The sequence below is a fragment of the Rattus norvegicus genome, chromosome 15 (genome assembly GCF_021556685.1).
Source record: "Rattus norvegicus strain SHRSP/BbbUtx chromosome 15, alternate assembly SHRSP_T2T, whole genome shotgun sequence".
Taxonomy (NCBI): domain Eukaryota; kingdom Metazoa; phylum Chordata; class Mammalia; order Rodentia; family Muridae; genus Rattus; species Rattus norvegicus.
This window is the reverse complement of record NC_141548.1, coordinates 52,872,634-52,896,526: the sequence shown is the minus strand read 5'-3', so window position 1 is coordinate 52,896,526 and position 23,893 is coordinate 52,872,634. Positions and strand designations below refer to the sequence as shown.

At 43.0% G+C, this 23,893-nt stretch overlaps 1 protein-coding gene and 1 long non-coding RNA gene across 4 annotated transcripts; one reads left to right on the top strand and one right to left on the bottom strand.

The window, feature by feature from the left end:
• Positions 1-4,849: 4,849 nt before the first annotated feature.
• On the bottom strand, positions 4,850-5,527 carry LOC148001035 (uncharacterized). The gene is given in 1 exon segment (XM_087586887.1): positions 4,850-5,527. A coding segment is annotated over 1 exon segment (678 nt).
• Positions 5,528-10,035: 4,508 nt separating this feature from the next.
• On the top strand, positions 10,036-15,531 carry LOC148001034 (uncharacterized). Of its 3 annotated transcripts, none has more exons than XR_015638347.1 (4): positions 10,036-10,270; positions 14,561-14,640; positions 14,739-14,918; positions 15,419-15,531. It is a non-coding gene; the product is annotated as an uncharacterized LOC148001034 (long non-coding RNA). The 3 variants fall into 3 exon arrangements; XR_015638348.1 differs by lacking the exon at positions 10,036-10,270 and adding an exon at positions 13,630-13,690; XR_015638346.1 differs by lacking the exon at positions 10,036-10,270 and adding an exon at positions 14,389-14,462.
• The last annotated feature ends 8,362 nt before the right edge of the window (positions 15,532-23,893 follow it).

The window sequence follows — 23,893 nt, the reverse complement described above, 5'->3', positions numbered from 1 at the left end:
AAATACCTTACAATGGACTTTACTTGCTCAGAGGTGAGCACCTGGAAATGGCCACATCCTTGCCTTGATGAAGGTTGCTTAATGGGGAAGAAGCCTATCCTTCCATATTCAAATACAAAAAGCAGGCTCTGATAAACACACATGCCTGACGTGGCTTGGTAATATAAGCTATTTTTCTGGATGTAAAATCTTGGGTGAGACGAGAAAGTGGATATATAACCCTGCTAGAGGAAGGAGCAAGGGGTTAGGTTAGACTATGAGGATGTGCGATAAAAGGTGAGGTCCTGAGGTAGAAAGATTAAAGTATGTATGTTTCTCCATCACCAATAGCCAGCCATGAAAACATACCTATAACCAACATAATATGGCTTCAACAGCATATTGTACATACAAATACATGTATGCATTTAATAACAGTTGAGAAAAAGGGGAGCCATGAATTTGAGGGGAAGTGGGAAAATGGATGGTTTAGAGCAAGAAAAGGGAAGACAGAAGCATAATTAAACACATAGAGGGACCCATGGCTCCAGCTGCATATGTAGCAGAGGATGGCCTTATCTGGCATCACTGGGAGGGGAGGTGGTTGGTCCTGTGAAGGCTAGGATGGTGAGTTTGGAGTGGATGGGTGGGGGGAGAGCAGCCCCATAGAAGCAGGGGGAGGGGTGGGATAGGGAATTTGCGAAGGGGAAACTGGGAAGGGGGATAACAGTTTAAATGTAAATAAAATAACCAATAAAAATGTTTTAAAAAAACCCTACAATCTCAAAAACAAATGAAGGTGAAACCAGAGAATGGTCTTTGTTCTTAGAGCACAGAGCAAGACCATGTGAAGGAAGAGGGCAGCTCCAACAGAGACGGAACCAACCCTGGTAGGCTATCTTGCTATACAAGGGAATGTTTTCTCATCATGAGAGTCAGGAAGCACTGTTGAGCACCATGACATATGCCTGAAATCCCAGGAAATCATGAGTTTTTGGTCCACCTGAACTGCAGAATGAGATACTACCTCAGAATCTAAAAATAAAACCAAGATTAACTGAGAGCACTTAAGTCCTTTAAGCAAAAAGTGAAAAGATCTCAAACTTGCACGTTATCTCCTTCCTGGTCCTTCATCTTCAGTGAATAGGAACAGACGTAAGTCTCTAGGGCTGTGCCCCACATGTGGCCCATACATATACAGCCACCAAACTAGATAAGATGGATGAAGCAAAGAGGTGCAGGCTGACAGGAACCGGATGTAGATGTCTCCTGAGAGACACAGCCAGAATACCGCGAATACATAGGCGAATGCCAGCAGCAAACAACTGAACTGAGAATGGGACCCCCATTGAAGGAATCAGAGAAAGGACTGGAAAAGCTTGAAGGGGCTTGAGACCCAATATGAACAACTATGCCAACCAATCAGAGCTTCCAGGGACTAAGCCACTTCCCAAAGACTATACATGGACTGACCTTGGGCTCCAAATTCATAGGTAACAATGAATAGCTTAGTAGGGGCAGCAGTGGAAGGGGAATTGTTGGGGGGAGGGCGGTAATGGTGGGAGGATGGGGAGGGGAACACCCATATAGAAAGGGAGGGGGAGGGGTTAGGGGGATGTTGGCCTGGAAACTGGGAAAGGGAATAACATTTGAAATGTAAATAAGAAATACCCAATTTAATACAGATGGAGAAAAAAAGTCTCTGAGGCTGTGTCATCTGTTACTGAATGGCCCTCAACTCAGATACTTTCTTTATTCGGATACTTCCTTTATCAGCCATGGATGGCAATATTTCTAAATTGTGAAAGGATCTTAGGGTCCATGAAGGTTTATATTCCAATGGCTCCTGAGATGTCAGGGTGACCAATGCCATTCTCTAAATGTTCCAGTCAGAACTATGAAGGAGTACCATGTGATTTATACTACGGGACTTCGTATAAAGGAATTGAACATCTGTAGAGTTCCTCTCAGAAATGGACTGACATTAGGGGGAAAAACTCACTTCCCTTTATCTTTGCTCAGCTGGTTGTTTAACCTTCTTTAACACTGGTCTTGAGCCAATTCCTACTATTATTACAGTTGCCACAGACACAAAGCATGTACAACACACACACACACACACACACACACACACACACACACATAGAGAGAGAGAGAGAGAGAGAGAGAGAGAGAGAAGAGAAGAGAATCAACACATATAGTCACACACTGAAACAAATTATCATCATCACCATCACCATCATCATTATCATCATCACCATCTTTCTTGCCATCATCATCATCCTTGTCATCATCATCACACTGAACCCTATGTATTCATTCTAATTCATTGTTAAAGATATTTGCACCCATTGCTCTTGCATGGACTACAGTCAATGGTGAACTAATGTTCCAACAAAGCATGCTCACCTTTGAGGTGATGTATTCCAATCAATCTGAACCTTTGTTTATCCAGTCTCTGAAACAGACTCACTCCTGGGATCATTGGAGCTGGTGGCCAATCAGAAGATAACAAAGCACTTGGCATTTAAGAAGAGCTCTCCAGATGCTAAATAATAGAGTAGGCTGGCATTTACTTTTGGCCCTGGCAAGAGCACACGGAGAGCAACTGCCAATCCTTACCTCCAGTCATTCTCTGCCATTCAGTGAGCATTCTTAGCTCTGGAGGAAACTTCAGTGATATTAGCTGCAGCTATGAAAGCAACTACAATTAATTACAATTAATCTGAGTACAGATTCCACTGTGTCTCTTCACCCTCCACGAAAAGTCTGGTATTTCTTAAATACAAAAACAGGGAATGAGGAAAAAAAGCTGTAATTTTTCTCTTCATATTTACCCTGCCCACCATTCAGCCATTTTTGATTCTGGTCTTTAAGTACTCTTCAGCCCAGTACCAGGTCATGGTCAGGGCAGCCACAGTGTTGAGATGATGAGAACCTTGGATTTGGGTGTAATGTCTGAAGTCTGAGACTTGCTTCTGCAAGAACTGTCTGTATGATACTGGACAAGGCATTCTTTCCAAGCCTCACTTTCCAGGTCTGTGAAATGAGATAATAGTTTTACAAGCATACTTTTCTGTCTGATGAAGCTCTAACTAGACATTTTCTTTCTCCCGTGCCTCTTACGATCACAACTAAAGCAAGGTGGCTGACAGCTGGCCTCTCCCAACACTGTTTTGCCTCTCTTTTCTTCCCCCAGGATTTCTTCTAGATTTAATACTAATTTTATATTCACTTTAGCTTAATGCTCTCCCAGTTCAAAAGATCTTTAACTGGATTAGTGTGACCTCAATTGGTGCCTCCTCTTTCCACCATGGTTGAGGGTGGCTCACTGTTGACCTTGGCTCAGATCACAGAGGGAGAAAGAAAGGGAATCATAGACTGCATCACAGCTGCGTGCTCCTAATTCCTGGCTGTGAGCAGCATATAGTGGTCCTGGAGGTGGAGATACTAGTTGTACATCTACAGGTGGGGGATGATGGATAGAGAAGGTACAGGGAGCAGAGGAGTGAGATCGTCTCCTGGGAAACAGGCCTGGCACATCCTCCTCCTCCTAGTTATTCTGCATTGTTCTTGTTGAATACCTCATCTTCTTGGGTGAGAGGCCCTAGCTACTGCAGCCCTTCCCCCGCCTCCACTGCCACATGTCTGTCCCCTTCTACTCATATTCTTCCCTCTAGGCAGCAGTAATCAGCTCACACTGTCAGAGCAACTTGAAGAAGGCAATAATGTTCACGGGTCTGGAAAAGAGAGGAAGAAGGAAGAGGCCTGGGAGAAAGAGACTGAACAGAGAGGTCTGGGGATAGAGAGTGAAAAGGTTCAGTGGACCTTGGACATATAGGAAATCATTTCTCACAAGCTACTCATGAGCCCATGTGAACTGATGCTGCCTTAAATAGACACATGGGTGTTGAAGACCTTTCAGACTGAATGACTTGAATGCATGCAGTAAACGCTTTGATTGATGGCTTTCTGTTATCTTGTGACTGGGAAAGATCCTGTATTTCTACCAAGGACCATGTGATTCAGGGCAACCTGAATTATTGTTCAAGGGCCACATTTGTTCACTTGTAACGCCTCAGAATAGACTATCTTATTCCCTCCAGAACAAGGCAAAGCTTTGCAGTGACTGTACTGATATAGTACCCTTTGTAGCATTCCAGTTCATGGAAGTTGGTGGAGGCCTGATACTTTATACACCCCTCCCCTGTCCAAGGATTCAGCCCTTCCAGGACTTGTCTCCAGACAGTCTCTCCATGAGCAGTCTAACTTTGAGCAACTTTCTCTGCTTATATGAGTTCTAACTTCTTCTACCCACAGATGAGACAAGCAAGCCACTTGATAGACTAACACAGTGTTACATTCCCTGGTGGCTCTCAGATGAGCAGTAGACTTTCTGAAATTTCATATAATCTAAAAGAAAAAAATTAGTTCTCTGTAGGTATTTAACCTGGGAAGAGGCAAGGGCCTCTTGTCTTGAACAATTGTTCTACAAAGCTATTGCCTTTGAAATAGGGTAAAGCTTTGAGGCAGGGGACTCATTAAGGTCATTGAAATATTATTCGAAGTCTGAGTCATCCTCTGAGTGTTGAACAAAGTGAGACTACCAGATAGTCTGTTTCGAGGGGTCACTGAAGAAAAGTAAGGTATCAAGGTCTCAGTCATCAGCTGGCCATAGGGCTGGATACCCCAGAGATGGTAGAAACCAAACAGACATAGGGACCTGCAGAGGTTCTGTGCACCTGCAAGGTTCATACTTACATACATCCATGGCATTTTGCAAGTTTAATAACAATGATTTATTATGCCATTTCTTTTGGATGTTGAGGCAGAAAGATTGCATTTTCTATGTTCCCTTCAGGTTTACTTTCTAGCCAATAGGACATGGGCAAATATTCCCAGACTCCTCCTCCTCCTCTCCCTCCTCCTCCTCTCCCTCCTCCTCCTCCTCTTCCTCCTCCTCCTCTTCCTCCTCCTCCTCCTCTTCTTCCTCCTCTTCCTCCTCCTCCTCTTCTTCCTCCTCTTCCTCCTCCTCCTCTTCTTCCTCCTCTTCCTCCTCCTCTTCTTCCTCCTCTTCCTCCTCCTCCTCCTCTCCCTCCTCCTCCTCTTCCTCCTCCTCCTCCTCTCCTTCCTCCTCCTCCTCCTCTCCTTCCTCCTCCTCTTCCTCCTCCTCCTCCTCTTCCCCCTCCTCTTCCCCCTCCTCTTCCTCCTCCTCTTCCTCCTCCTCCTCCTCTTCTTTCTCCTCTTCCTCCTCCTCTTCCTCCTCCTCTTCCTCCTCCTCTTCCCCCTCCTCTTCCTCCTCCTCTTCCTCCTCCTCCTCTTCCTCCTCCTCCTCTTCCTCCTCCTCCTCTTCCCCCTCCTCTTCCTCCTCCTCTTCCTCCTCTGCTTCCCCCTCCTCTTCCTCCTCCTCTTCCTCCTCCTCTTCCTCCTCTTCCTCCTCTTCCTCCTTCTCTTCCTCCTCCTCTTCCTCATTCTATTCTCCCTCCTCCTCCTATTCTCCCTCCTCTTTCTTCCTTTTTTCCTCCTCTTTCTTCCTTCTTCTCCTCATCCTGCTTTTCCTTCTTCTCTTCCTTCTCTTCTTCCTTTTTACCTTTTCTTTCTCATCTTACTTCTTCTCCTGTTCTGCCTCCTCTCTTCCTGAAGCCCTCTATTTTCTATTCCTCCCCTTTCTTCCTCTGTTGCTTTTCCTCCTCTTCTTTAAGATCTTTAAAATAATTCACTTAACATCTCACTAACCACAATCTGATTACCCATTCCGACAATCTTCCCCCATTCTCCCTCCCCTAACTTTTTAAACTAATTTTTAATTATGGTCATATATGTCTCTGTGCCTCCTTCAAAGGCTGAAAGAGGATGTTAGATGCCCTGGAGCTGAATTTATTGACAACGGAGATTTACCCTATGTGGGAATTTCTGGCCTTTATAAGAGCACTCTTAACAGCTGAGCCATCTCTCCAGACCAGTTGCCAGTTGTCTACTTTCTTAGTGATCTTAGCCATATGAGGTATGACTTCCTGTTCCACAAGAACAAGTGATGTTGAACAGAAATAAAAATTTTCTGTGTTAAGCTACTGGGATTTAATGTTTCTTAGTTGTCACTAGAAAGTACAAACACTCCTAATAAATGAGCTGTCAGTCTGCAGGCACAAGAGCAGAACTTTCTCTACACAGTCCCACTCACTTAGAAGAGGAGACTGGTAGTTCTCAGAATCATAGTAGTTATTTAAAGGAGAAGTTAAAATCTAAGCAACCTGAGTGTTTACACTAGTTCTAAAATATACCAGTTATGTGGTCTGTTAACTGTCTAGTTATTCCTTGTATATAACTTTATCATGTTACTACATTATTTAGTGATGGCTGCATGCCAATAGTTTCAAAACTGCATAGATTAAATTGCATTTGTTATTTTCTGTGAATCTAGGGTCAGCTTGCTAGATCTAGTCCTAATCTAGGCTTGAGATGGTAGCATGGCTGATTTTATATGAGATTTTCCATGTGTGGGTGGTAACTAGCCAAGGACTTGTTGAAGCGTCAGGTGGAAATAACTTCGCCCCAGGCTTGTTCCAGATGGTCCAAGCTTGTTTACACTGCAGTGGCAGAGTTCCCAAGGACAGGATGCATGGTTGGCTCAGAATTAGCACATCATGTTGATCACATTGTGTAGTGAAGCGATATCACATGGAAAAAGAGAGTTCATCTTTGATCAGCATCATTATTATTGGTAGAAGGAGGAATCTTGTGAAATGAGAGGATAAAGGGGGTCTATGATTAAAGTTTATTATTACATAAAGTATAAAGGTTTATGCTTCATTGCTGCTGCAAAGATTAAATATGTTTAAACATGTAAGATTTTTATAATAGTGTTGTACTATAAATTTTAAGACTTCATATTCTCCTGCTGTCTCAACAGCTTCATACCCAGGTGTGAGTACTATGCCAAGTACAGCATAGCTTGAGCATGACAGAGCTCAAGCCTCCATTCTTACCCTCTCTTGACTGTGACTGAGTGACTTTTAAACACACCAGTGGAATTCTCACTCATTTTGGATTGTGTGCACTAGCCTGAACCTGAAGAAAGACACCTTCCTAAAGCTCTCTTTCAGCTCCTTACCAGGTTGAACTACTCCATTGGGGTTTCTCCCTTGTGTTCCTCCTTGTATTATGTGGTGACTCTATCTCCAAGGCCCATAAGTCATGAGTTGTTTTTCCACACTTCTCTTGTGCTATGTCTGATGGATGGAATGATTAAACCACAAAAGAAAATGAAACAAAGCACACGTGTAGTATATAGTCTGTACAGCATGGTATCAACACAAATACAGAAATAGCTCTCATCTTAACAAGAATAAAAGATAGTTTATTCTGGAGCCACTTTGAGTGACCATGGTCTAGGAACAGAGGTTTAAGTTACCCAAAATTCCATCTTTCAATGTGGAGGCAGTTTCATGACATATTATAGTTTTACAGAGCAACAACAACAGAAATGAGTCCTAAATCAAAGCAAGTTTAAAATACATTAGTGGGTACACAAGAGAGGTGGCTACAGCAAGATGAGGGAAGTTTTTCTGAAAGCTGCAGATGTTATCTGATTATTAGCTTATGGGTTGGTGGAAGCTAGTAGGAGGCTAAGTTAATAGATTTCAAAAGGTTATTTTCTATTAGTCACAGGATGTTAGCTATGACACAGAGGTGGACTGAATGTGGTTGTTCCAGGGGCTAAATCCAGGCCCAAGATAATTTGCTTCTGCACCTATAACATTCCAATCTCTCCACATTACTGAAGTGTTAATCTTCAGTCTTTCAAACACAGGCTCTTTTCAGGAATACTCATTCACAACAGGGTACTGTTAATGCTCAATGTGTGTACACAATTGTGTTCAACACTCTCTTCTCTTTATACTCTTCATTGACAGGAATTCTTGAACAGTTTCTATGTATACTGCTATGCACTTTACATATTTCAGGCCCACACCAAGCTAAGACAGGTTTAAAATCTTAGAAATATGTGCAGATTATTAGGTATCAAGTAGAAAAACCAGATTCAGACTGAACCCATGTTCTTAATCCTGAGATGAAGTGCTCCTAGTGGCTTTGAAAGAACTTCAGATTTCTTTCAAAAGAACGTTGAGTCAAGATTTCACAGTGCCATATTCAATGGTAGTTCTGTTGCTACTGTTTGTCACCCCTCCAACAGGGGATGGTGAACACCATATGAAGCCAACCTGAGGGATTAGGGCCACAGCCAGCCTGGATGTGGGTTTGGAATTCTGTTACCCTGCTGTAGTAAAGCTGGTGTAGTCCTTGCCTCTTTTTTCTTGCCAGTAGGTTGATATGTCTTCTCCTGCATAATGAACAGTAGATAGGTTGCAGGTGGACATCAGGAACATTAGTCCAATACTTGGGAGGTACTTGAAAGTGAAACCATGCTATCTAAGGAGTCAGCATGGGTCAGGTGAATCAGAACTTAAAAAATTTCTTCTTGTCATCATGTTGGCAATACATATACTCCTGTCTTCTTCCTAGTTTCTTGTGAGCACTAGAGAATGGTTGAGAAGTCCCTGGCATTGTTTCATTCACCAATCCTGCTACATACTCGATAATGTCTACTACTGGATTCTGCTTTCGTTACCCTTACAGCATTGCTCCTCAAGGGAACAATACAAAGGCTGTATATAGACCCAGAAGAAAATAATGCTATCTAAAGAACAAATATTGCCTTGGGAATGGGAATCAGAATGACCACATAATAGATCTAGAACAATGAGGCCATCACTGGCCAGGGTCCTGAACATCATAGTTAGAAAACATGCTTAAGTTTTCTGGTATATAGACACACACACAAACACACACACACACACACACACACACACACACACACACACACACACACACACACACACCCTGTGTCTTATCAGGTTCAGCCCTAGATGCTAATTTTTCAAGCTGCCACATCATTCACAGCTTGATTTTTTTCCTTTTCAATGGTACAAATTATTTCCAGACAAATAATATCAGAGCTGAACCTGTTGAGTTATATATGATCAAACACCAGGTCTTTGGATAACTTAATTATAGTATTTGGGGCCCTAGGGATTGTCTTTTGCTCTCTCTAATTCTAACTTTTCTCATTGTGATGACAGAGATTCCACTATCCAGGTGAGGAGCATCCCTCAAAGTTCTATGTTTTAAAGGTTTTGTCCCTAGCTTGCCACCCCTGGGAAGTAGTGCTAATTCTATTAGATAGTTGGGGTAACAAGAGGTCATTAGATCTTAGAGGCATGAACTTAAAGGGGGTATTGGGATTCTGGTCTTCTTTCTTTGTTTTCTGGTTGTCATGGAAACATTTGCTCTACCAACCACTCCCTCCGAAGTACCTTGCTACAGGCCCACAGCCATGGGACCAACAGAGCATGAATGTAACCTAAAGGCTATGAGCCAACACAAATATTTTCTCTTTCCAAGAACTCAGGTTTATTGTTCTAACAAAAATCTTTTCAATGGAGATTTGAAAGAAAAAAATAGGTGGAGTTTTTCTCATTTTGTTAAAATAAAGATGATGTTTCTTTCAAAGGGCTCCTGTGAGGATAATGTCAGTAGGGATTTCCTTTGGTGCTAGAAACCTGGATGGCCAGCTGAGGAAAAGAGAGTTTTGAAAGTTTCTGTTGGCAGTCAGTTGGCCTCACCATTTAGAGGCCTGTGGTAGGAAGAATTCATGACAGTGGAGCAAAGTCAGTCACAGCATGGCCAGAGGCAAGAGAGAAAGAAGAGGGGGAGTCTGGGACCCTACAATCTCCTACAAGGGTACACTCTTAATAAGCAAAAGGCTTCCTAACTGGCTCTAGCTCTTGAAGTTTCTATCCCCCCTCCAATATCACCATATTAGGGACTAAAATTTGAATACATGGGATTTTGGAGGTAGTATTAAATATAATGATTATGTAAAACACTCAATGTTTTTTGTATAATTGAGACAGTTAGTTTAACAGACAGTCCTGTTATAGAACTCTTTGCACTACATCATAGAATGTGAAGCAAAGAAACACTGCATACATTCTCCCAAGGTGATGGAGCTAGCAAGATGTGGAGTGAGGACTCAGAGGAACACTTCTAAACAAATGCTTTTTTTCCATGTATGAATGTATAGAACCAAGAGTTTCAACTACTTGTTTTAGGCTTAGTGAAAGTACATGAACCTAGACGTCAGGTCTGGATGTATTCACACTCCTGCTCAGCATTTGGCAAGTTATCTTTCCTCTCTACTCCTTAGAGCTGCTGGCTACTAAATGAGAAGGTACTATTCCCATGATCCTCTGGAAAAATCCTGTCCTCCATCACTCTGCTGTGACTCTACCAGAACTTTCTTGCTCTGACCCCAGAACTATGTCACAAATATTGGGCTTGCATTTCTCTTCCTGTTCAGGATTTGTGAGTTGTATGAAGAGCTTTATCCCTAAAGAGAAATGGAAATGGCAGTTGGATATTCAGCCCTAGTCCTACCTAATGTTCCCTTCTGCCGTCTTCACCCTCATCTGTGCTATTTCTCACATCAACTCAGAGACTAAACTCATTTAAAACAGATACAGGATCTCACAAAACACAGAGGTTACATGAGAAATAAATATTGTACAGAAACACAAAACTAAGATTGGCAGTACCTGTGTAGTTAACAGATGTTAGCATAAAGAAGAGGGTGTCCTCTGGTCGAGGATCATTCTGATGCCAAACAGTCCCAGGCCAGCCTGGGCTTGCTCTGTGGCCTCTTTGAGTAGGAATATATTGTTTGTTTTTTTCCCCGTGGCCAGCATTCAGAATCTAGGATCTCAATCTTCCCAGCAGAGAAGGAATCTATTAAAGTATCCACTGCATCCAGAATTGAGCAATCAACTGCTCAGAATCCATGATCAATGCGTTGTCTCTTGGTGATAGAATGCTTCCTGGGAGGATTTTTCTCATGTTCCTTTCATGCTTCAGAGCTCCCGGAGTGCTGTTGTGGACTCAGCCATCAGGAGCTCTGATCACTACCACAGCTCCATCCTCTGTGGGCATCCAACCCAGAATCTGTATTATCCAAAGCCGTGGCTCCCAGTCACTGTGCTGAGAAACTCAGCTCCTCTAAGGAGTACAGTGAGATCACAGGTATCCCATAGTACCCTCGATGGTCCCATCTCCCACATCAACCAAGTCAAAGCCATTAGCAAGGGATGCAGAGCCTCAGAAACATTTAGGAGGTAGAGGAGAAATAAATCGTGCATGAAGATGCAATGCTAAGGTTCAATATGGCTGTAGATGAGTGAATTGAAAAAGGAGGGGATTTTTGCTGGTCAAGAGTCTTTCTGATCCCAGGCCAGTCCCCGTTCAGCTTGTCTTAGCTAGACATGCTGGGTGTGATGTGGGGGCTGCAGTGTGTACTGGAATCTTCCCAAACTCATATTTCACAGAGCTGTTGGCTACAGATGAGTACCATGTGACATCAACATCACCAAGCCCACTCCTTTTTCCATCTCTGCTCCTGAGTACATGTGATTCAGAGATGTCATCCACAAGTTTCCTTTGTTTCTACATAATTGTCACATGGCTAACCTCTATCTGTCTGTCTGTTTGTCCCATTTTTCTCCCTTTTGTCTTGATGCACACCTAACCTTTTTCTCTGACACTAGCTTTAGTTTCTGCCATTCTAATGCCCATGTTAATTCCCCAGAACTCTTCTTCCTGGAAAATTCTGGAAAACCCAAGAGTGAGGGACCTCAGTGGGATTTTTTTTCTAGTATCAATCTAGCTTCCATAACCAAAATTTTGAGTACTGGTTAAACACACCGGAAGAATTAACAGTTAACAGGCTTTGGACCTTGGCCACATGAAGAAGAGAGCATCAAAGAGGGTTTGAAGATAGGAAGAGAAAGCTATGCAGTGGTGTAGAAGGATTCTGAGAGGTTGAATGATTTGCACCAAGAGCAGAAGAGCAGAAAATGCAAAAGGCATGCAACTCTTCCTGGCTGTCCTTTGTATGAGTGTGTGTGTGAGTGTGTGTGTGTGTGTGTGTGTGTGTGTGTGTGTGTGTGTGTGCCTATGTGTGTGTTAATGTATATTCGTATCTCAAGAAGAAGATGATTTCTATATTGCTGAATTCTGAGGGTCAAGTATTGAAAAACCTAGGTTTACTGTGTTCTGTTACTGATGCATCGTAAACTGTGACTAAAGACACCTACTGCTCATTTGCATCTTTATAACTGCAAATGGAACTAAGGGATGTCTCAACTACACTGGCTTCTTCCACTGTCTATCACTTTCCTTGAAGCCATTTGCTATGTGGCACATGTTCTATGGTTAAGGTAGAGACAACATAAAGTAAGTGGAGACCTAGAAAAGATGGAGCACAGGGAGTGGTGGAGAATCAGAAATGACAATACAGTCCATTACATTCCTGTGCATTATTTTTTAGGTCTCCTTAGGTACCTGTTATGACCCCATTGTAAACCAGCATCACCACAGTCACCCACTTGCTATTTCTTCATAAGAGAATGGGTTGGGAGAGCCTTGGACTCAGAGCACAAATGTGTCCCTGAGGCTTCAAGATGGGGTTTCCAGGAATGCTTCCAGTGTCCAGAACGACATGAATGCTGTCTGTCTACATAGGCTAGTAGACAAAATGAAGCCTAGCAAGGTGGAGGGTGTCAGGAATGAGGTAAACTCTAGTTTCAACTTGCCCCTAAATGACAATATCTTGGCAGCAAAGTGATTTTAGCTTGCTTAAGTCTTCTTTGATCCTGCAAAGTGGGATAAGAAAATCTTTCCTTCTTAATTATCTCAGCTTCAGGGACAACATTTCGTAGCCCCTATCTTCCCAATCTATTTCTGCATAATTATTAATACTACAATATTGCATTTGTTGTAGTAGAAATCCCACAGTCTGCTTGTATTGTGATATGTTTCTTGGAGTCTTGGCATCTGAATACCTTCCCTATATTCGGAACATCTGCTGTCATATATGCTGTGATCTGAGTGTGTCTCCGACATTAATCATGTGCTAGAAACTAAATCCTCTTGGAGGCAGTGTTGGGCAATGAGGTATCCTGGAGGTGTGTGTGTGTGTGTGTGTGTGTGTGTGTGTGTGTGTGTGTGTGAGAGAGAGAGAGAGAGAGAGAGAGAGAGAGAGAGAGAGTATGTGTGTGTGTTTGTGTGTGTGGTGAGGAAGGTTTCATGAATAAGACTTTCTTTTAGGCATAGATAAACTAGCTACTTGGGAATTTGGCCCATGTGTAACTATCTGCATGCTTTTCAGTTTCCTATTAAGGCTTAAAGCAGAATGAGGCCTTAGTAAATGTGCCTAACCCAGTCATGGGCTCCCAGATATTAGAACTAATGAACGAATTAACCTTTTTTTCTTTATAAAGTATATATTCTACTACAGCAACAGAATACCTACTGTCCCAACACTTAGGAAGGTATAGAAGAAAATCAAAAATCCAAGGCAAGAAGCTGGGAAAATGGCTCAGTGCAGTGCCTGCTATGCATAAATGGGGACCTGAGCTCAGATCTCTAGCACACACTTAAAATTCCAGTCATGGTGACATCTGTCTATAACTCCAGTGATGGAATGATGAAGCAGGTGGATCCCTAGAGTTCATTGTTGAGTCAGCATAACCAAACTGATGTGTTTCAGGTTCGATGTCAAAAACTGACAATGACTGCTATTAACCATTGGTCTCTGGATGTACGTGCTTCTATACTCCTATTTACACACACACATAATTTCTCTCCCTCTCTCTGTCTCTGTCTCTGTCTCTGTCTCTGTCTCTGTCTCTGTCTCTCTCTCTCTCTCTCTCTCTCTCTCTCTCTCTCCTCCCCCCCTCACATACACACAAACATACATATACTATAGACATACACAGAGAGAGACAGAGAGAGTTAGGGAGTTAGGGAGTTCAATGATTCAAGAATAGCTCAAACACACTCACTCCACACACACACACATAGAGGTAGGGGGAGAAAGAGGTAGAGAGGAAAGGGAGAGGAAGAGGGAGAGGGAGAGGAAGAGGGAGAGGGAGAGGGAGAGGGAGAGGGAAGAAAGAAAATGAAAAAGGGATGAACACATGACACATTACCACACAGACACAGGACATGCCCTCTAATACACAAACTAAGAAGACCAGATATATTCCTGGACTTCCTTGAAATAAGATGTGGGCATTGGATTCGTGTTTGACTGGTCGCATGAACCTTCTGAGGACTGTTCCACGAACTGCTTCACAAAGAAAGAGCAGGAGAGGAGTCCTGGAAAGTGGTGCAGCTAAAGCAGCCACAAAGGCTTCTGGAACATGGAATGTCAATGTAGCCATGACACCCAGTGTCCAGCGGAGCCTGGCGCCCTGCCCATCTCCAGGCAACATTTGTCTTTGTGACTCTTCTGTTCTTGTGTCTCTGCTACCCCACTTTCCTCCAGACTGCTTTCTGATTTTGCTTCTCGTCTCATTGCTGACAAATAGGTTATTCTGTAAATGAATTCCATTCATGCCTACTGAGTTTCAATTGCCGGAAACCAAGGATACTAAGCAGTTTGTGTTCTCTTCTATTATCTCGTCAGGTGCTCTCGAATGTTCACCTGTAGAGGAGAGGACTTGAAGCCCACCCCTCACCATCTGGACAGGATCCAGGAAGACAGGAGTATGCCAGCTGCATGACTCTTGCACAACTGTTTTACCACAGTTCTGCAAGCATCCTTGAAATGCCAACTGAAAGTAGCTTCCTCTGCCTTCCCTCAGATACAAACCTTTCCAGTGGATCCCCCATTCCAATGACTGAGGATTCCCTAGGGAGAAGTCAGCTTGCAGCTGCTGTCTGCCCATCTTGGTTAAGCGAGACATCCAGACTCCTCAAGGGACCAAAAATGGAATCCTTGAGCTTCACCCAGCCACAGCAATCACTCATCCCACCACTCTAATGTGAGGCCACCCTCCTAAAGGGATACCTGCCTGGGTCACAAAGAGAACAGGCTAGAAATGAACACAAATTCCTTGGATTCCTTGTCCTTATCATGTGCTTTCTAGGAGGAATAGTGGCCAGGGAAGATGCTACCCTGCCATTACTCAGGACCAGGGACCTTAGTGGGGAGGAAGGCAGGCCTAGAGGAAGTCAGGAATGGCAATGAAGCAGGTTTCAGATGATATGGGATAAATAGCCACGTCTCATCTGACTCCATGTCCTTAGGGCAAGGACCCCTCCCATGTTTGCCTCATGGTTCCGTGGTTAATATCTGATACTTCCCTTGCTGTGATTTAAAACAAGGTGCCCACTGGTGCTTTAGATGAGCCAAATCATAATGTAGTACTACCCCTTGCATTGTAAAATATTTAATGTCCCTGCAGTTACACCATTTGATGACAGTAACTCAGGAAGCATATGTGACAACCAATAAATCCCCAACCATTCTTTATGTCCCCAGGGGTAGTAGCCGCCTCCACTCGAAAGCTAGTCCTTTGAAGGAGACTATTCGAAGCAAGTATTGTGTGGAACACTTCGAGTTTTTGCTAACTATTAAATCTGAATCTTCGTTGAGCCAACTAGACTCTATGAAATGGAAAACAAGATCGTTCACTTAAAGGGGTATTGAAGAAGTTAGTTAAAGATACAATTCTCAGCATCATGGTTTACTCCATGGACAGGCTCCCAAAGGATGGTGAGAAGACACAAGGCATATGTCTTGGCAGCTTTTTGGTAACAGGGAACACACAGCAACCCTATGTTGTAAAGCTTTATGGGGCTTTGGGGAGGGCAGAGCACCTTGATGGGGAATGGAGGAATTCTTGTCTTCCAGCAAACCCTTGCCAAGGTTTGATGCAGCAGGATGGGTCAGACCCACTCTCATTCTCACCAGGGATGCTACCATCCGTAGCTCTGTGAAGGAAGGTAACTCTGTGAAGTGATAGAATCACTCCTTCCACATACATAATTGATATCCAAAGACCACAGGAGTGTGAAAGTCCTGTGACCAGCCAAGACTTATGTGGCGTCACATGCAGTTGATATGAAATGGCCAGGATGGCATTATCCAAACCTGAGCAAAAAAAAAAAAAAAAAAAAAAAAGAAAAAGAAAAAAGCAGGCGCGCCAAACTTCCTGTATGACAGAACATCTACATTTCCAAATACTTAAGGCAACATAGAAAATTCAGCTCATTTTACTGACTGAGTAGGTCCATCCATATACAGATGGAGAAAATAAAGCTTGACCAGTGTCCTCAGATGTCTTACTCACTGTTGGGTAACCAGGTGTACAATCAAAGCATCACACTATGGAGCAGAGGAGATAAGACACCTTTGTTATAGTCAGGGAATGGAATTCACTGGACAAAGCCTTCAGAGAAGAGTTCCTAATGAGAGATGGCACAGCAGTGCTGTCAGGCTCAGGAGTAGGGAACGCTATGAGAAAGTTATTTGTCATTACATCAAGACCATGTTTTGGGTTGAGGCAGTGGAGAAGAAGTATTCTTTGGGAAACCAAGCTTGGTTCTTGTTTATCACTTAAATTCTTATGTGTTTCATTTTCCTCATATTAGTGAGAACTGTATCAGTGTCAGATGGTGACACTTGAGTGCCTCCGAGATACCTCACCTAGAAGGGCATATTGCCAGGCTTTTTCTCTCCTTTACCTGCAATCAGCCTGGTCACTGGTTCCTCATACAAAGTATTCTCTAGCAGATGTTGACCAGGGCAAGTCATATCCAACAGTGTCATTTTTGCTAGGGATGTTACCATTGGTAGCTATGTGAAGGAAGGCAGCTCAGTAGGTATACAGATCATTCCTTCAACATATGATTTCCCTTACATCGAGGGGTAACATAACATAATAGGCCTGGGAAGTCTTGGTACTCATAAGTGTTTCAGTCCTGGTAATTCCTACAGCCAGCTGGGTGAGTTGACCATCAGTTCAATCTATATCCAAAACTCGAACCAGTCAATGTTGAGTTGAAGCTGTTAGATAAACATCTATCCTGACCATGCTCTCAGGAGGCAAAGCCTTTGGGAAGGGGATAGATGGTAAGGCTGCAGCCCTTGTGAATAGTGTTTGTGTGTTTTAATTTTTAAATCTACATAGAAAGATTAAGGATATGGTTCAGTGGTAAGAGCACTTTGCCCTTTCACACCCTATTTCTCCTCTGAGCTATCAAATCATGTATATACATGCACATGTGTGGGCACAGGTATGTGAGTGTGTACATGCCAGTGCCCATAACCACAAGCCTTTAGAGCTCCTGTCTCTTCTACCATGGAGAAACCAAAATGAAGAAGTGTTCCATGAATGGCAAAATAAATAGCCTCTTCCAGATGCTGAAGCTTCCAGTGTCTAGATCCTGGACTTTCAGCCTTCTAAATTAGAAAGAAATTTCTGGTATTTTTGTTGTGTCTTTCCTTGTCATTCAATATATAGATTTTCGCAGTAGCAAGAGAAGCTGACTAAGGCAAGATCCACAAAGAAGTTTTGTTGAGAGGTTCCCCTATTCTACAGCTATCAACCTGATTCTGGACTCCAGCCCTAAGACACTGCTCCACATCATTGGACAAATCTCCAGGCTTCCTCCTTCCACTTACATGACTTCCACATTTCCCAAACAGAAAATCAGAAAACTAGAATTTAACTTACAGTTTAGTGTAGAGTTGAAGATGACAGGCAGGGCCAAGTCCAGGCCCAAATATACCCATCAGATAGGGAAAGAAAGCTTCTGTGGAGAGGACTGGTAGATGAAGACAGCCTATGGGCACAACCTTTATGTGTCTCCCAGGAGACCTTAGGAAACTCTTCTTTCCTAATTACCCTTAGATAATGAATGGATACAATAGCAAATGTTATTAGAATAATTTATTGTTCACCAAGAACAAGGGCCAATGAGAGTAATTCCCTATTAGTATTCACAAGTCCCCTTGCTCAAGGCTCTTCTTACACCTTGTGCTCCCAGTGCTCCCATTTAGGGAAAGCGAGCACATTTGTGGCACCAGCCCACAGTCAGCACACTATTAGAGAAGAGGAGTTATTGGCTGTGTAATTAACTATGTAATTAACTCAAATCTCCTAATGCAATCAGCATCTAATCTAATAGGAAGGTGTAATTAAATTGCGTCTTTAATCCCTGGGAAAATCTCTGGATTTGGGTGTGAGAATCAACCTGGCAGGGTGCCCCAGGTCTCCATTATCTTCAATTAGACAATTAATTGATATTCAAGTTACCTTTCTCATTCAAACCTAATTGAATTTCTCTTACGCCCCATGAGGTGTAATGTGTTTAGCGAGACACTGTCTCCATTCACGGCCTAAAGAATGCACAGAGAAGTGGTCATCACCTGCCTTCCTCTGCCACTTACCAGAATTTTAGAGGCAGCCAGTGGCCCCTTTAAGAGATTGATTGACATTTCACTTTCTCTTTGGTGCCTTTGTATCTACACAGTGGAACTGGCTATAGAACAGGTTTGTCTGTGACTGATGAGTTTTCCTCCTTATTGCCCCAGAGTCAGGCAGTGGCTGCCAATATCTCCATTTTGCTTTTGTGGCTCCTTTGATTCAGCTGTCATCACTGAATCCCGGTTTTGTCCCTGCAGACCTGCCTGCCTCAAGCAGCCTCCCATGAGCTTTCCTCCATCTTTGCACCTGCTTTCTTCCTAGAATTAGATTTCCGGGAGCTAAGAACTCCACCTGACCTGTGTGATTTTGCCAACTTTCTTTGCTCTACAAAAATCAAAGCTCATTTCTACATTCCTAACAGCTTTTCCATGCTTCCACTGGGGTCTGAAGTGGGCTACAGCTAGTGCTGAGTGGGACACTGAAGTAGGCCTGGGACATGGGCTAGAAGGATGTAGAGAACGGGTCAGGAAAAGACTAGAAATTTATGAGAAACAAAAGGATAGGGCAGGAGGAGAGGGGGGAGAGAAGAGTAGATGGGACCAGACTGGAAAATAAAAACGAGAGAGAAAAAGAAGCCAAAACGGACGTGATGGAGACTGAAATGAGCCGGTGATATAATAGAGCTATCTTCAAGGACACAGCGCTAGCCAGGGGCGAGCAAGCACCAGGGAACCCCAGCCTTTGGGGGAAGAGCTTGTGAAAGGCAGGGATATCAAACCAGCCCTGGCTGAAATAGGCTTGGGTTGAACTGCACATCCGATAGGCTAATCTGAAATGAGAATCTCAGGGGAGGTGTTGCTGTGCTCAAAGGAACTGCTTTAAAAAAAGAAAAAAAATTTTTAATTTTTAAGGGAATAAAAATGAAACTTCCCTCTTTGCCTTCAGAAGTGTAAGGAAGGTAGCAATTCCAGGTCGTCAGTAGCCATTATCTCCTGAGGTAATCAACTTAAATAAGGTCTATTATGGGAGCTGCCTGCTCTCCTACAGCAGCAGTGTGTGTTGTGCCCACAGAGCTCCACGTGGTGAACACACTGAAAATTGCTTGTCTGCTTGAAGGAACTTCTGTTCTCCAGAGGGAGATGGAAGGAAACAAGTGGAAGTCAGCCGGGACCACTCCAGCAAGCCCCTGACCTGGGCCCAATGTTAGGTAAGCTGCATAGGGCGGAAGGGATCTACAGACCTGGGAAGAGACTGATCAAGGTGGAGGTGAGACTGGAAGGGGCGTGGTCAAACTGTTATAGCGCCACCAGCTGGCTGGGTGAGGGTGGAGACAGGGACCTGCTGTCACTTAGCTAAGAGACAGATTGGATGATTTGGGGGTATCAGGACTGTCTCCACTTGCCTCTTGTACTTCTGATAATGCCTCTAATGCTTGTACTTTAAGGATATAATGATCTTTTTCTTGTAATCCATTAAAACAATGGCATCCTTGCTAGGGACTTCTAAATCTTGTATTGCCAAGGTGTATGCAGTCTTCAGGAAAGTGAATATGCTCCACCTACACCAGAATTGGGTCCCAAAAACTTCTCAGTGCATCTGTATAGTAGAAAAATGAAACTACAAAGGCCAGAAGAGAGCTAGGCTACCTGAGTGCTTTCTCATTTGGCCATCCTACAAATATCACAAAGTAAATATGACTCCCCTTGCTTGCTTTGTTTTATCCATACAGAAGATGAGAGCCAACTGGGTTGGGAATGACTGGTCCAAAGCCAGGAGAAAGTGGAGTTTATTCTATTCAGTTCCCATCCAGCATACAGAGAGGGGACCCTAAGCCCCCTCACCTCATCATACCACTGCCTCTAGATGAATATCTCCCTGATGCGCAGCTTCAGGTGACTGACAGGGGATCCTGGGAGGGGCCCCTTCCACTTTCTGCTTTGTAAAAGTGAAAACTGTTTCCTAGACAGTAACTCAAAAGATAGCTCCTAACTTAAATCTCCTCTCAGAAGTGACATACTCCACCGGCAGAAATGATGGAAACAAGGAAACCGGCCCTGCCCCCACACTGATTTTAGCATTTTCCTTCATTAACAAGTTGGGAGACCTTGAACAAGTCTTTGAACCTCTGAGAACTTCTAGCTTCTAAAGGCACAAAACAGAGACTATATGTACTTTTGCTTCCCTGCAGGATTATTCTAAGGCTCTAACACAATGCCGTGTAGGACAAACAATGCTCTGATTACACAGACGCATTTTACTTGCATCTCCAGTGTATTTATATTCATTAGGCTTAAGGACTCAAACTCAAGATGAGATGCCACTAGCAAGGTAGGAGAAGGACTCTGTCTTAGCTCAATTCTGTTTATAGTTTACCCTCAAGGATAACCATTTGTTTGCTTTGAGCAAAAGATCTGGGTCTCCGTGAAAATATTCATAGCTTTCAGAACATGAAAATGTGCTGTGGATGTCACAAGTTAGTTTGAATCTCACTCCAGGGAGCTCGGCTCAGTAAACACTTTCATGTGTAAGCAGCACCCTTAATCAAGCCAGTGAATCTTAACTTAACCTTCACAATAAACGTATAAATAGAGCTCTGATTAAATAATTGTTATTTTCTTGCTGAGAATCGCAGTTGGGATGCTGTCTTTAGTGTAATATGTTATGCAAATGATACATACAGCATGTATGTGGCTCCCCCATAGCCAGCCAACTGTGTCTTTGATCACACGAATGCAGAGCTGGGACTCAAAGGCTGGGGTCCCATCTTTCTTCTCCCATTGAGTAACAGTGTGACCTTGAGAAAGTCAATCTCCCAGAGTCTCTAAGTCCTCATCCTGCATAAAAAGGCTTGGAGATCAATAACTCGTACTCAGCTAAGGTCCCTCCCCCAACCATGGAGTCCATTTTTAAAAAAAAAATGGCTACTAATCTGTATGTATTATATGATAATTAATTCATTTCCCCAAGTCTAAAACACTGGTTTGGATTATGGGAGTGGGGAGAACCACTGATTTCTGAATGCTGAATCCTCTGAATTTCTGATGGACTAGCTGTGGGGAGCAGAAGACACCTAAATTTTGCATCCATATGAGCTACCTGTCGTCTAGCATTGGTAGATATGCCCTATATAAAGCGCTTTCTAGAAAGTCCCATGACTTATACATGTGTAGACATTCTTCTGATCTTCATGGAACCCAGCTTAAGTACCTGCTGTAATCAAGCAAGTGTGAACTAGATGGAGAATGTCATATGAAATTGTGTCTCACTTTGCCAGAACTGGTAGAAAAATCTCACCTTTTTGGTGGGACAGTGGAGCACAGATGCCAGGGGGTTTAGTCCTCCACCAGAGCCAGACTGTTAAACACGTGGGTTTGATTTTTGCTTTTCACTTTTGCTTTCATTCCATCCTGGAATGCATTTGCTTCCATATATCCTACATATACCAGAAAGTGGATTGACCCTGGGGATCTGCTGCTGCTGAAACCAGGCATGGGAGAGCAAGCCCCTTTGCTATGAGGAAAACAAACAGTTCTCAGTTCCCCCACTGAACCCAGAGAAGAAACATGTTCAAACATCAAAATATAACACAGCCACCATAAATTCCCTTTTGGACCATGGCTTCTTAATTATTAATTATTAATAGGTGTTAGCTGAAAAATGTCGTATACTGTACATTTATGTTTGAGAGAACTTGACAGAACAGGGTTCACTAGCTCTCTCCTCTGAGTCTTCAGTATACCTGGAAGATAGTTGAATATGCAAAGTTTGCTAGATATTTGGAGTCATGGAGCCCTATTTCCTTCACTGAAATAATAACTCACCCCGAGAAATGCACATCTGTGCTCAAGAACAATATTAGGACTAAAGAATTGTAATGATCATTAAAAGAAGGAACATTTGCTATCCAGGATTAATGGTTGGCAGCTCTTGCCTGGAGGTAGATGACAGACTAGATACTATCACCAGCTAACTGTTTTATGCTTCTATTCCTTTAGATTAAATTCAACAGACTTTTGGGCTACAGTGTTAGGACAGACCAGAAATCTGGCTTAGATTTTATATGAGTCACTTTTCTCTTTGCCATGCCAAAGTCTCTGACAAAAGCTACTTAAAGAAGGAAACGTTTATTTTGACTGACTGCTCAAGGATACAGTTCACCACAGCAGGAAATGCATGGCAGCAGGAATTTGAGGCAGCTGGTCACATTGCATCTGTTGTCTGGAAGCCACCCTTTCTTGTCCCTATGAACATCCTGCCACAACAAACTCCCAAATCAGAGTAGTGTCTATGCCATTTTGTTAATAGTAGCCATAAATTGGTATGGCCAGGGTGTTAGTGTTCCACTCAGGCATTTTAGTATAGTTAGTTGTCCTGGGAAATTTTCAGAGGAAGTACCATAAAAGTTGCTTCAAGAAAAAAAAATTGAAGACAAATTAGAAGAGGTTTTGATTACTTTTCTGCTGCTGTGAAGAGACACCAGGACCAAGGCAACTCATATAGGACAAAGCCGTTAATGGGGCCTGCAGGTTTCAAGGGTGAGTCCACAAACATTATTCTGTCAGGGAGCATGGCAGCAGGCAGGCAGGCATGGAACTGGAGCACTAGCTGAGACCTACATGTTGAGGCAGCACCCATGAAGCTGGGAGAGAGGGCTCAGTTGAAATGTCATTGACTTTTGAAATCTCAATGCCATCTCCCACTGATACATCTCCTCCAACAAGGCCACACCTCTTTATCTTGCCAAACAGTTATACCAACTGGGAACCTAAGCATTCAAATATCTGAAACTCTGGGGGCCATGTTATTCAAGCCTCCACATAAGATAAATTCAGGGAGTGAGAGATGCCAGTAGAGGTCACAGTATGAGTTAATGCCTAGGCCATGCGGTTAATCTTGGTGTAGAAAAATTAGTAATGTAGACTGCCGGGTGCTGGGGATGGGGCATTGATGATTTTTGAAAAAGTGACACAACTGAGTTGTCGAAAGACTAACAAGGGCATCCATCCTATCTTGTTGAGGAGTGGTCCTTTATTTGAAGTCCACAGCATCATCCTATACTGAATGTGGCCCTCAGTGATTTATAGATTTTAGAGCACCCTATTCTTGGTGACTGGGGTCTTTGGCCACTTCAGTTGCAACCCTATACTTTGTCATGATGCTTTGTATATAATTTTAAGGTTCAATTGACTAATTGAATCCAATTAGTTGAGACAATTAATTCAAGAACTTAATGTTAATTTCTCAATTCTTATAATTTTTTAAATGCTTTAGTGGTTCATCTTGCAACACATGCATTCATACACACTCTCACCCACATACACTATATTTATGAGTCACATAAATAGATTCAAGAGACTATGTAAAGCAGGGCTGCCAGACTCACATGCTTCTGTCCCATTGCAGGTTAGAATCTCTCACAGTGTATTATGTAAGTATTTGAGTTGTTTATCATTTTCTTCTTCATCATCACCACCATCACTATCACCATCACCACCACCACCACCACCACCACCACCACCATCATCATCATTAAGCCAAATTGGTGATTAATGTCATTGTAGTCAACATTTTGCTTAGGGTCTTAT